Source organism: Bufo gargarizans, chromosome 4 (assembly GCF_014858855.1).
Source record: "Bufo gargarizans isolate SCDJY-AF-19 chromosome 4, ASM1485885v1, whole genome shotgun sequence".
Lineage (NCBI taxonomy): Eukaryota > Metazoa > Chordata > Amphibia > Anura > Bufonidae > Bufo > Bufo gargarizans.
This window is the reverse complement of record NC_058083.1, coordinates 527,953,302-527,967,854: the sequence shown is the minus strand read 5'-3', so window position 1 is coordinate 527,967,854 and position 14,553 is coordinate 527,953,302. Positions and strand designations below refer to the sequence as shown.

The 14,553-nt window shown below is 42.3% G+C and overlaps 1 protein-coding gene across 1 annotated transcript in view; it reads right to left on the bottom strand.

Annotated features, from left to right (window-relative positions):
* Positions 1 to 5,414: 5,414 nt before the first annotated feature.
* The window catches only part of LOC122934791 (gastrula zinc finger protein XlCGF26.1-like), a 39,124-nt gene continuing 29,985 nt past the window's right edge, over positions 5,415 to 14,553 (bottom strand). Inside the window, exon 3 of the mRNA XM_044290494.1 lies at positions 5,415 to 7,032. Within this exon, the coding sequence (XP_044146429.1) occupies positions 5,564 to 7,032 (1,469 nt within the window). The 3' untranslated portion in view covers positions 5,415 to 5,563. The remainder of the gene's footprint in view (positions 7,033 to 14,553) is intronic.

The window sequence follows — 14,553 nt, the reverse complement described above, 5'->3', positions numbered from 1 at the left end:
TGAAAGTAGCCTAAGATGACACCCATAGTTGAGCAGAGCGAGGACTGACAACCTCAGCAGTGTTCAGGGGCTGCCCAAATTAAAACCACCAGGTGTGGTAAGACACAGCTTTCGGTGGCCTTCCTGCCACCCAACAAGAAACGACTTTAACCACCGGTCTGCCATGCTAAACAAGGTCTTGCTGCCTCCACTACTGTTGTCCGGGAGTGGAACACAAAGGCAATCATCTACCCAAGACTTCCTGCGGTACACCAACCACCCAGCAGGGCTGATTACATTATACAATGACCTACAGACCAGTGAGGGGAGGAGCTACCATTTTCAAAACTCCTCCCACATACAAGGTTATGGACTGTCCTACAACCACTGGAAAGAGGCTCTAAAACCTGCATGTGAATACACCTGCAATACACCAACATGCAGGAAGGAGGGGTAAGAGACTGTGCTAGACAAAGTCACAGAGACTGGATTTTTAGTAAGGCCAATGCCACATTGGTTTCATGTTAAACAATTAGGGACAGTATTGCATAGATGTATGTAGAATAGATCACTTATTCTGTAGATACCTCTATGGAATTTGCTTTGAAACTAAGGCGGACCATGGTGTAATAGCCGTTGCATACATACATTCATTTGTTTTGTATTTTGAGACGGGTGGAAATGAACCAGGGGTGGCCAGGAGACTAGAAAACACTTAACTGTGGAACAAAGAGCTCATCTCCATTGAAGACATCATCAGGGTAACATGTGTCCTGGTACCATCACCTCTCTTTGTATGATATGGGTGTTGGCCAAGTGCCATGTTTGGCACTGCTCGATATGGAGCTTGCTCATTTGTTTTGATGACTTTTGGTGATTGTAACTTTACTTGATCTTTGTATACATATATCTTTTATCATAGTTTTGTTAATTCTTTTTGCACCTTAGTCGTTGTAAGTCTATTTTTTCCTGAACCTCAGATTTCACGATAATACAGCCTTCATGGTTTACCACGGTATATTGTGTCTGAAAGAGGTGTCCAATTCACTTCAAAGTTCTGGAAAGCAGTGCGTAAACACCTGGATGTATCCTTAGACCTCTTCGGCTTACCACCCCTAGTCTAATGGCACAAAGAGTTGGTCAATCAAATTCTTACCAACTTTTTATGCTATTTCACTAATGTTCATCAGGAAAACTGGGTTGACTTAATTTCTCATTGTGTATGGTTACCAGCCCAATATTCCAGTACGTATCTCTTCAACCTCTGAAGTGCCTGCAGCTGACATATCAGTAGAGAATTTTTCTGAAATTTAGTAGGACAAAACCGCATTGAAAAAAAATAAAAATATGCTCAGATAAAAAAGGTTGCAGATTTGTAGTGTTTGCCCCTGTTTCAGATGCAGATTTGTAGTGTTTGCCCCTGTTTCCCCTATGCAAAGTTATAAACTTCTTACTTTATTTTACTTGAACGGGTTAACATTCACTTTTTAATGCTGTGTAACTGCATTTTATATGTATGTTGTGATATATATCCTGTTTATTATCACTGTATTTGCGAGGCTCTGTGGAAAATGTTAATGAGTACTGAGAGACTTTTGGGACTTTGAATGAGAAGCTGGTAATTTTCCACAGCTGCCATAGGGTTTAAAGAAGAGCTTGTTTTGGAGGGAAAAATACAGAATTGTTTACCACCAAAACCAGACAGACTGGCCTTTTGAATGTCTGGTTTTAGCTATGTTGCTATGTCTGGAAACTTGTTTTGTCTGGTAAAACTGCTGTGTCATTGCCATTGAGTATCATTGAAGCTCTAATGTAAGTCTATGACAGACTGGAGTGGTAACTTTGTAATTGTTTGTGCTGAGTTTCTCCACTCCACCTCTTCCACTAGAAGGTTCTAGTCTAGCTAGAAATGGTATATAAGGAGAGCAGTCAGAGCCCATAGTGTTCTGCAGTTAGGGAACAGTGCTACTGAGTGACCAGAAGAAGATGCTGAGAAGGGGATGCTGAAGCACAGACCATGCGTCACCAGCCCTGTGACCAAGGAGCCACCCAAACTACCGATGACTGCAGATTGGAAATGCAAAAATCCTCCTTAGTTTTCTCCTAGTGACAAGGTATGGCTTTGCTCAAAGGACATTAATCTCTAAGAAGTGCCATTCAAATTGGCTCCTCGCTTCATTCGACCATTTGAAGTCATCAAAAAGATAAACCCTGTGTGCTACCAGTTAAACTTCATGCATTATTGCATATTCCCAATTCTTTTTATGTTTCTTTTCTAAAACCAGTGATCTTCAATCAATATTCTAGAAGTTCTACTCAAACTTCTCAAGTCAGTTTTGAGGATTCCTATGAAGTCAAAGACATTCTTGGAAAAAAGAAAGTCAGGGGCAAAACTTATGTTTTGGTGGACTGGAAAGCTCTTGGGAACCTATAGGAGAATGCTGATGCTCTTCTTTTTTGCAAAGGTCTAGCCTGAAGAAGAGGGGGTGTAAATGGTGGTACTGTTAGGCCCACAGTCCCTGCCCACCACAGTCCTACTGTACCCTGTGGGTGCAGATACTGTGCTACTCAGGCAGAGGGTGCCTAACCTTGGTTTCTTGGTGACCAGCAAAGGTGTATTGAAATCTGGTGCTACAGCAATTTGTCTGCGATTTGCCTGCGTTATCTCCTGCCTCTACATCCATCTGTAGGCCCCCGGAGGCCATTCTCGGAACTGCCTGCTCCCGGAGACCGCATCTCATTTCAGACCGGCTTACGCACAGGCACAGGTAAGGACTTACCTGTGCCTCGCCGGACTTGTCAGTTAAGATGGCAGATCGCATGTGTTCGCGGGAAAAACACTGTGAACTGGCCATCACTGTCCAGGATCCCTTACCCCAGTTGGTCTACTGCCAACTATACTGGGACTTTCCCAGGAGGTAGTGGTCTAGTTGTTCCCATGCAACAACCCTAGGGCTTACACCAGGATCCCTGACCCCAGTAGGTCAGCTGCCAACCATACTGGGACTATCCCAAGAGGTAGTGGTCTGGTTGTTCCCATGCAGTGAAGTCCAGATCCCTGTACAGGGGTTAAAGGGTGAATACCAGGGGAGAGCCCTTAGGGTTTAGCCCAAAGCCAAACCAATTAGTTGGTTAGTGGGTCCAAACACCTCCAACAATAATAATGCCCCCTATTGTACCTATTGTCCACATTATTCTCTTATATTGCCACCAGTAATGCCCTAAAACACCCTACAGTGCCCCCATATTGCCCCCAGTATTAAATATCTCCCCATAGTGCACAAAGTAATGCTCTATAGTGTCCACAACAAGGCACCCAGTACTGGACATATCCTCATCCCCAGTGTTTGCCCAGTAATGTCCCTAGTAATAGACATGTCTATATAGTGCCCGGCCCCTGTAATAATCCACCCTATGGTCGGGAAGTGGCGGAAATTTATTTATAAAATTGTCCTGGGGAAAAAAAGTTGCCCCATGTTGTAGGTGGACCCAGACTGACAGAAGGTGGGGTCAGCTCAAGGAGGCAGTGCCAGCAATACCATAGTGCGTAAGCGTATTGTGCTGCACTGTGGTATTTTGTTCAGCTGCCTAATACCACAGTGCAGCACCACAACAGCACCAAATACCAAAGTGGAGAACAATATACTGCCTGAGGAGACAAAATATCTCCACAGAACCTGCCCGCTGCAGTGGCCAGTGCCAGCTGCAATGTTTTGGCCTCCCCCCCCAGTTATTTCCAATTAAGATATAAAGGATGGAGCTGAGGAGGTGAGACACAGACAACAGCACCAAGCCAGTCCTACTGTCAGCCTGCTGCCTGGCCATACAGGAAGATACAGCACTAGATATATATTAATTCCATTGACATCTTCATTTGACATTCCATTGACATTAATTCCATTGACATTTGGCTGCCGCCACCACCAATAGTGTGCCCATTGTGCACCTCAATGTCCCCAAATACAGTACTTCAGGAAAAATAGTGCTCCCACTAGTAGTAACATGTAATAATAACTACAAGATATAAATTTGGTATTGCCTTAATCATACTGACAAACAGAATAAGGCCTCATGCACATGACCATATGTATTTTGCAGTCCGAAAAAAACAGATCCGAAAAAAATATGGATGACGTCTGTGTGCATTCCGTATTTTGCGGAACGGAACAGCTTGCCCCAAATAGAACAGTACTATCCTTGTCCGTAATGCGGACACTAATAGGACATGTTCTATTTTTTTGTGGAACGGAAATACAGTCCTCAAAAAACAGACCTGCAAAAAATACGGATGACGTTCGTGTGCATTCTGTTTTTTTGCGGAATGGAACAGCTGGCCCCTGATAGAACAGTCCTATCCTTGTCCATTATGCAAACAATAATAGGACATGTTCTATCTTTGAACGGAACAGAAATACGGAAGGAGTACCTTTTGTTTTTTTTGCGGATCCATTGAAATAGTTTCGTATACGGAACTCAAAAAACGGAACGGAAACAAAAACGTTCGTATGCCATAAGGCCATAAGGAAACAGAATGTACACGGAGTAACTTCAGTTTTTTTTTGCAGACCCATTGAAATGAATTGTTCCGTATACGTACAGCAAAAAAAAACTGAAAGAAAATACGTTTGTGTGCATGAGGCCTAAGTTTGTCATATCATTTGCAGTGCACAATGAACATAGTAAATACAAAACCTGAAAAAAAAACATGGTTGAATTGTGTTTTTTCCTCTTTTTTTTCAGTTTCACCCCACAAAAAATATTTCCCCATTTTCCAGTAGAAGGTAAGATAAAAAAATTAAAAAAAACCTTGCCCTGCAAAAAAAAAGCCCTCATATGGTTTTGTGATTGGAAAATTGAAAAAGTTATGGCTCTTGGGAGACAGAGAGAAAAAAAATGAAAATGAAAATGAGTTTGATCATTGAGGTTTTAACCATACACTGCAATAACGGAGATAGCTGAGAATTACACTCGGCTATTTCTGACAGGTCCCATAGTAATGAATGAAGAGGAACGTGCAGATGCTCGACCTTCTTAATTTGTATTTGGGGTTCTGAGGGGTTCAGCATTTAAACTTTATTGAGACAATAGTAAAAGACAGGAAAACTTACACTGTATAAAAGAGATAGAAAACAGATAAAGGGTTTGTGTCATATAATGTTTTGTATACAACAAAATACATAATTAGGCACAGGTCCTACAATGAAGCTCCACACCTGCCATATTTCCTACAATCTGATCATTACAATAGTTTCTCTATCTGATCATTACAATGGTTTCTCTATCTCAGTGTTTCCCAACCAGTGTGCCTCCAGCTGTTGCAAAACTACAACTCCCAGCATGCCCAGACAGCCTTTGGTTGTGCGGGCATGCTGGGAGTTGTAGTTTTGCAACAGCTGGAGGCACACTGGTTGGGAAACACTGCTCTATCTGATCATTACAATGGTTTCTCTATCTGATCATTACAATGGTTTCTCTATCTGATCATTACAATGGTTTCTCTTTCTGATCATTACAATGGATTCTCTATCTGATCATTACAATGGATTCTCTATCTGATCATTACAATGGTTTCTCTATCTGATCATTACAATGGTTTCTCTCCTGTGTGAGTTCTCTGATGTCTAACAAGACCTGATCTCAAGCTAAAACATTTCCCACATTCTGAGCATGAAAACGGCTTCTCTCCTGTGTGAGTTTTCTGATGTGTAGCAAGACCTGATCTCAGGCTAAAACATTTCCCACATTCTGAGCATGAAAACGGCTTCTCTCCTGTGTGAATTCTTAGATGCTCTGCAAGAGATGATTTCCAACTAAAACATTTCCCGCACTCAGGACATAAAAATGGTTTCTCACCTGTGTGAGTTCTCCGATGTCTATCAAGATCCAATTTTTGACTAAAATATTTCCCACATTCTGAGCATGAAAATGGCTTCTCTCTTTTGTGAGTTCTCAGATGATAAACTAGATTTGATTTAAGGGTATAACGTTTTCCACATTCTGAGCATGAAAATGGCTTCTCCCCCGTGTGAAATTTTAGATGTTCCCCAAGATTTGATTTCTGACGGAAAGCTTTCCCACATTCAGGACATAAAAATGGCTTCTCTCCTGTGTGAGTTCTCTGGTGTCTCTCAAGGTCTGATTTTTGACTAAAACACTTCCCACATTCTGAGCATAAATATGGCCTCTCTCCTGTGTGAATTTTGACATGTTCCACAAGAGATGATTTCCGACTAAAGCACTTGTCACATTCAGGACATAAAAATGGCTTCTCCCCTGTGTGAGTTCTCTGATGTCTAACAAAATCCATTTTGTGACTAAAACATTTCCCACATTCTGAACACAGAAATGGCTTCTCTTTTTTGGGATTTATCGGATGATTGAGAAGAGCCATGTTATGGGCAAAACCTGTTTCAAATTCTGAACATGGAAGGGTTTTCTCTCTGTTGTGAGTGATCCAATGGTAAAAAAGAAATGAACTCTTACTAAAACATTTCCAACAATCTAAACATGAAAATGGCTTCTCAGCTAGGTGGACTCTTAGATGGCTCACAAGATTTGCTTTCTGACTAAAACATTTGCCACATTCTGTACATGAAAATAGCATCTCCCCTAAGTGGATTCTTAAATGGTTCACAAGATATGATTTCCGACTAAAACATTTTCCACATTCAGGACATGAAAAAGGCTTCTCCCCTGTGTGACTTCTCTGATGTGCAACTAGAAGGAATTTCCTAGTAAAACATTTTCCACATTCAGAGCATGAAAATGGCCTTTTAGCTTCATGATTTCTCTGATGCAAGAAAAGATTAGATTTCTTTTTAAAATGTTTCTCACATGGAAATATTTTCCCGCCTTTCTGTTTCATTCTTGTTTTGCCAACCAGATTTGATAAAGGTTTCTTGAGACCAGCGGTATCGGTGGACAGATCTCCATTGTGAAGGACTAAGGGTACATTAGGAGTTATTGAATTATCTTCTGTGGTATTATTATCTTCTACTTCATGATAGGGAGATAAACGGAGATGTCCATGGGAGTGGCTCATCCTATCTTCACCTGGAAAAAAATAATACAAATACTCTAAATAAAGAATTTTTATAAAATAAGTTAAATTAAGCTTTAATGATACAATAGTAAGCCAGGAAACAAGTACACTGTATATAGGAGATAGAAGAAAACCATTAATGGGTTTTTTCACATCTGTGTTGGAGGCTCCATCATAGATTTCGTTTAAAAAAAAAAAAAAACTGTTAAAAAGTGCTGCATGCAGGACTTTTTTGTCCGGTAAAATAAAAAATTAAATAAAAAGAAACAGGATCCCGAACAGAAACTGAATGGACTTCATTGTAGTCAATAGAGTCTGGTCATGTGAGTTAATCTCGGTTATGTACCAAATCCAGCACTTCCGTTATTTTCGTTGTTCTGCTCCTCTAGCAAAGCATATCGAAGGAAATAACTAGCACAGATGAGAACCTAATGCACAACTTCAGTAATTACAGTTGAAACCAGAAGTTTACATACACTATATAAAAAGACACATATGCATGTTTTTCGCAATATCTGACATGAAATCAGAATAAACCTTTCCTGTTTTTGGTCAATTAGGATTACCGTAATTACAAGAGAATGTTTTAAGGCATTTTTATTACTTTCTGCAATGTCAAAAGTTTACATACACTAAGATTACTATGCCTTTAAACAATTCTGGACTGCCCATATGATGATGTCATGTGTTTGGAAGCTTCTGTTAGGTTTGTTGGCAACATCTGAGTTAATTAGAGACATACCTGTGGATGTATTTAAATGCACACCTGAAACACACTGATTCTTTGTGTAGCATCATGGGAAAGTCTAAAGAAATGAGCCAAGATATCAGGAAGAGAGTTGTGGACTTGCACAAGTCTGGCTCAACCTTGGGTGCAATTTCAAGATACCTGAAGGTGCCTCGTTCATCTGTACAAACAATTATACGCAAGTACAAACAAGATGGGAATGTCCAGCCATCATGCCGCTCAAGAAGGAGACGGTTTCTGTGGCCCAGAGATTAACGTGCTTTGGTCCGACATGTACATATCAACCCAAGAGCAAAAGACCTTGTGAAGATGATGGCGGAAGCTGGTAAGATTGTGTCAATATCCACAGGGAAACGAGTACTGTATCAACATGGGCTGAAAGGCCACTCTGCCAGGAAGAAGCCATTACTCCCAAAGAAACATAAAAAAGACAGATTAATGTTTGCAAATGCACACAGGTACAAAGACCTACATTTTTGGAGACATGTCTTGAGGTCTGCCGAAACAAAAATTCAACTTTTTGGCCTTGGCCATAATGACCATCGTTACATTTGGAGGAAAAAGGGAGAAGCTTGGAAGCCTAAGAACACCATCCCAACTGTGAAACACGGGGGTGGCAGCATCATGTTGTGGGGTTGTTTTGCTGCAGGAGGGACTGGTGCACTTTACAAAATAGAGGAGGAAAGAAGATTATGTGGAAATACTGAAGCAACATCTCAAGACATCAGCCAGAAAGTTAAAACTTGGGCGGAAATGGGTCTTCCAAATGGATAAAGAACCGAAGCATACTGCCAAACTGGTTACAAAGTGGCTTAAGGATAACAAAGTCAATGTTTTGGAGTGGCCATCACAAAGCCCTGATCTCAATCCAATTGAAAATTTATGGGCAAAGCTGAAAAGGCAGGTGCGAGCAAGGCGACCAACAAACATGGCTCAGTTACACCAGTTTTGTCAGGAGGAATGGGCCCAAATTCTGACCAACTATTGTGAGCAGCTTGTGGAAGGATATCCAAAACATTTGACCCAGATCATACAGTTTAAGGGCAATGGTACCAAATATTAATGAAATGTATGTAAACTTTTGACATTTTAGAAAGTAATAAAAATGCCTTACAACATTCTTTCTCTCTCATGATTCTGGCATTTGGCAAATAATAATAATTATGGTAATCCTAACTGACCAAAAACAGGAAAGGTTTATTCTGATTTCATGTCCGATATTGAGAAAAACATACATATGTGTCTTTTTATATAGTGTATGTAAACTTCCATTCTCCAGTTACGTATTTTCAGTTTCCACATGGAAATGCAGTTGAAGCAAATGCAGCATGGTAGCCTGAAGTGGACACATTCCTACAGGCAGGAGTGGATTTTAGATTTTGGGCTCCTTAGAAGTGGTAGACTTTTCCACAGGGATAAACTGGCTATTGGGTGGCCTAACAATTCAGTAGGTCAGCATTCTGGGATAATGTGTCATGTGTAATCTGTACAGATATTACATTAGGTATATACAATTGTAATAAGACCGGGCACAGTCTACATAGGAGCCACAACCTCTACCTGGTGACGTGATATATGGGCTACTATGTACAATTATAGGTCTGTATGTATTATAATTAGTGATTAGCGAAGTCAAGATCCGTTTTGGGTCCAACTCGCCGAATTTTTTTGAAAAAGTTCGGACTGAACAAAGTTGCTCCTCTAGCGTCCTAGGACTTAAGATTTCTTTTATTTTTTTATGATTCCCCCTCCTTCCCTCCCCAAGCTTTGACACGCTATGACAGCAATAGAAAATGATGTCACTGACAGATATATCTGTGGGTAAATGCACATTTCACTGCGTTAAAGAACAGTGCGTTTAAAAACACATCACGCCGGCACATGTCTCATGCTTTTTAATTTTCCAAAGCTTTAAAAGAATTGTCCCTGATCGGGGGCAGATGATGTTTAAACACACACAGTGTTAATAGTTTAATAGAGCAGTGGTGCCTATGTTTGTGTTTGCCTGCCCACGTTAATTACATTTAACAAGGCCAAAAAAATAAAATTTTGACCATGTGGAAACTGAAAATACATAACTGGAGAATAGACAATTGAGGCATGATTCTCAGTTTCAACTTAACACACACAGGTAGATTGCTTCAGTAATCACGTGTGTGTATATATATATACACTCACCTAAAGATTTATTAGGAACACCTGTTCTATTTGTCATTAATGCGATTATCTAGTCAACCAATGACATGGCAGTTGCTTCAATGCATGTAGGGTTGTGGTCCTGGTCAAGACAATCTCCTGAACTTCAAACTGAATGTCAGAATGGAAAAGAAAGGTGGGCTACAACAGCAGAAGACCCCACTGGGTACCACTCATCTCCACTACAAATATATACATTACAGACCAAAAGTTTGGACACACCTTCTCATTCAAAGAGTTTTCTTTATTTTCATGACTATGAAAATTGTAGATTCACACTGAAGGCATCAAAACTATGAATTAACACATGTGGAATTATATACATAACAAAAAAGTGTGAAACAACTGACAATATGTCATATTCTAGGTTCTTCAAAGTAGCCACCTTTTGCTTTGATTACTGCTTTGCACACTCTTGGCATTCTCTTGATGAGCTTCAAGAGGTAGTCACCTGAAATGGTCTTCCAACAGTCTTGAAGGAGTTCCCAGAGATGCTTAGCACTTGTTGGCCCTTTTGCCTTCACTCTGCGGTCCAGCTCACCCCAAACCATCTAGATTGGGTTCAGGTCCGGTGACTGTGGAGGCCAGGTCATCTGGCGCAGCACCCCATCACTCTCCTTCATGGTCAAATAGCCCTTACACAGCCTGGAGGTGTGTTTGGGGTCATTGTCCTGTTGAAAAATAAATGATGGTCCAACTAAACGCAAACTGGATGGAATAGCATGCCGCTGCAAGATGCTGTGGTAGCCATGCTGGTTCAGTATGCCTTCAATTTTGAATAAACCCCCAACAGTGTCACCAGCGAAGCACCCCCACACCATCACACCTTCTCCTCCATGCTTCACGGTGGGAACCAGGCATGTAGAGTCCATCCGTTCACCTTTTCTGCATGGCACAAAGACACGGTGGTTGGAACCAAAGATCTCAAATTTGGACTCATCAGACCAAAGCACAGATTTCCACTGGTCTAATGTCCATTCCTTGTGTTCTTTAGCCCAAACAAGTCTCTTCTGCTTGTTGCCTGTCCTTAGCAGTGGTTTCCTAGCAGATATTCTACCATGAAGGCCTGATTCACACAGTCTCCTCTTAACAGTTGTTCTAGAGATGTGTCTGCTGCTAGAACTCTGTGTGGCATTGACCTGGTCTCTAATCTGAGCTGCTGTTAACCTGCGATTTCTGAGGCTGGTGACTCGGATGAACTTCTCCTCCGCAGCAGAGGTGACTCTTGGTCTTCCTTTCCTGGGGCGGTCCGCATGTGAGCCAGTTTCTTTGTAGCGCTTGATGGTTTTTGCGACTGCACTTGGGGACACTTTCAAAGTTTTCCCAATTTTTCGGACTGACTGACCTTCATTTCTTAAAGTAATGATGGCCACTCGTTTTTCTTTACTTAGCTGCTTTTTTCTTGCCATAATACAAATTCTAACAGTCTATTCAGTAGGACTATCAGCTGTGTATCCACCTGACTTCTCCACAACGCAACTGATGGTCCCAACCCCATTTATAAGGCAAGAAATCCCACTTATTAATCCTGACAGGGCACACCTGTGAAGTGAAAACCATTTCAGGTGACTACCTCTTGAAGCTCATCAAGAGAATGCCAAGAGTGTGCAAAGCAGTAATCAAAGCAAAAGGTGGCTACTTTGGAGAACCTAGAATATGACATCACCGAAATAGAAGACGTCATCGGCGCAGGCGCACTGAGGGAGTGCTGAGGAGACGAGCCTCCTCATCTCAGAGCGCCTGCGCCGAATCAACACAGGCGCGCGATTTTTGAAATGCCGACAGGGCTGGCCGGAGGAGGAGATCCCGGCTGGCCCTGTCAATCAACACGACGAGGGGGCGGATTTCTGCAGCAGCTACCAGCAAGTAGCCGCCCTACTTGCTGGTAGAGACCGAATTTACATATATTAAAATTTCGTTTTTTGCAGAAACTGCTGGATCAAAGTAAGTAACACAATTATATTGTCATATATCGCAATATAACTAATTTCACTAGCCCAAAAAAACACTTTAGTGGGGTGACAGAAGCCCTTTAATTAGATTTTGACCACCCCCATAAAAAACTAAAAAGGATTTCTGTGAAGATGGGGAAACAAAATGAAAGTATTTGCTTGTAGGTAGTTGCTTTTGATGTGCACCTGCACTTCTGATAGCAGGCACAGCCATAGGTCCTGTCTCCTGTTTCCCTGTCTCTCAGCTGCCCTGCTTCTCTCTATTGTACACAACACACAATTCTTATTTGCAATACTAAACTTTCCCTTCACTCTCCCTGGCAATAAGCTTCATTGATTTCTGACTGTCCCTGATTGTTTTTTCACTCTCCTTGACTCTCTAAGATCGTTTTCCTGGCAGACACTGTAAGACCCAACCACCCTCATTCACAGCCCAGCACAGATTGGAGTTCTGCTCGGGCAACTCCCTGCCTGCTGCAGCACTGATTGGCTCATCCAGGCTGTCTGTCAGGGCAAGCCCCCCCCCCCCCCGACTTCCTCTCAGGGTCATGTTAGAACCCTTCTTCTTCCTCCCACCGATATGTGCACTAAAGTGGCGCTGTGAGTCCTTTGAGTGGTTTAGCCAGAAACATAGTTAATGCAGTTAAAAAAAAAGACATAGGTCCATCAAGTTCAACCAAGGAATGTCATAAGCATTAGGCTCCATTTACACGTCTGTAATAATGGGTCCGCATCCGGTGCAGACCCATTCATTCTCTATGGGGCAGGAATGGATCCGGACAGCACACAGTGTGCTGTCCGCATCCGCATTTCGGGAGCGCGCTGCCGATCTTCCGGTCCGCAGCTCCGGGAAAAAATAGAACATGGCATTTCTATAGTGGTGCCGGCCGGGTGTATTGCGTATCTGCAATGCACTACGGACGTGTGAATGGACTCTTAACGTCATTTACTTTTAAGAATTCATATAAGCCATTTTTAAAACTGTCCACTGTTCCTGCTGTGACCACGCCCTGAGGTGTCTGTTCCACAGATTCACAGTTCTTATGGTGAAGAAGCTTTGACGCCTCTGGAGTCTGAACTTTTTCTTCTCCAGTCGGAGGCAGCGCCCCCTTGTCTTTTGAGGGGATTTTACATAGAACAGTTTTTCACCACTTTTTTTGTATGGCCCATTTATATATTTGTAAAGGTTAATCATGTCCCCCCTTAGACGTCTCTTCTTAAGACTAAATAAATGAAATTCTTTTAATCTTTCCTCATAAGTAAGACCCTCCATGCCCCTTATCCGTGTAGTTGCTCTCCTTTGTACTTTTTCCAGCTCCAAGGCATCCTTTCTATGGACTGGTGCCCAGAACTGAACTGCATATTCCAGATGAGGGCACCCCAAAGCTTTGTAAAGTGGTAGTACTACGTTCCTGCCTGGCAAGTCCATGCCTTGCTTAATACATGTCAATATCCTGGTAGCCTTAAGGTGCATTTTGACACAACCAATAACAGTCCAGATTATCGGGAACGACCCTTTCTGCAAACGTTTGTTCCCAGTCATCTGACCGTCTAAATGTGCCGCCGAAATGCTATTTCATCGGGTTATCCTGTCACCTGTCCAGGCACCACCGATCATGGCTACAGAATCGTGTCTTCTGAGTAGCAGATCACTGTTTAGACAGCAAGATCTACTGCTCAGAAGCCATGATTCTACACTGAACAAAAATATAAACGCAACACTTTTGGTTTTGCTCCAATTTTGTATGAGCTGAACTCAAAGATCTGAAACATTTTCTACAGACACAAAAGACCCAATATTCTCAAATATTGTTCTCAAATCTGTCTAAATCTGTGTTAGTGAGCGCTTCTCCTTTGCCGAGATAATCCATCCCACCTCACAGGTGTGGCATATCAAGGTGCTGATTAGACATGAATATTGCACAGGTGTGCCTTAGACTGCCCACAATAAAAGTCCACTCTGAAATGTGCAGTTTGATCACACAGCACAATGCCACAGATGTTGCAACGTTTGAGGAAGCGTGCAATTGGCATGCCGACTGCAGGAATGTCTACTAGAGCTGTTGCCCACGCAATGTTCAGTTCTCTACCATAAGCCGTCTCCAAAGGCGTTTCAGAGAATTTGGCAGAACATCCAACCGGCCGCACAACCGCAGACCACGTGTAACCACACCAGCCCAGGACCTCCACACCAGCATGTCACCTCCATGATCGTCTGAGAACAGCCACCCGGACAATCGGTTTGCTTAACCAAAGAATTTCTGCACAAATTGTCAGAAACCGTCTCAGGGAAGCTCATCTGCATGCTCGTCGTACTCATCGTGGTCTGGACCTGACTGCAGTTCGTCATCGTAACAGACTTGAGTGGGCAAATGATCACATTTGATGGCGTCTGGCACGTTGGAGAGGCGTTCTGTTCACGGATGAGTCCCGATTTTCACTGTTCAGGGCAGATGGCAGACAGCGTGCGTGGCGTTGTGTGGGTGAGCGGTTTGCTAACGTCAACGTTGTGGATCCAGTGGCCCATGGTGGCGGTGGGGTTATGGCATGGACAGGCATATGTTATGAACAACGAACACAGGTGCATTTTATTGATGACATTTTGAATGCACAGAGATACCGTGAGGAGATCCTGA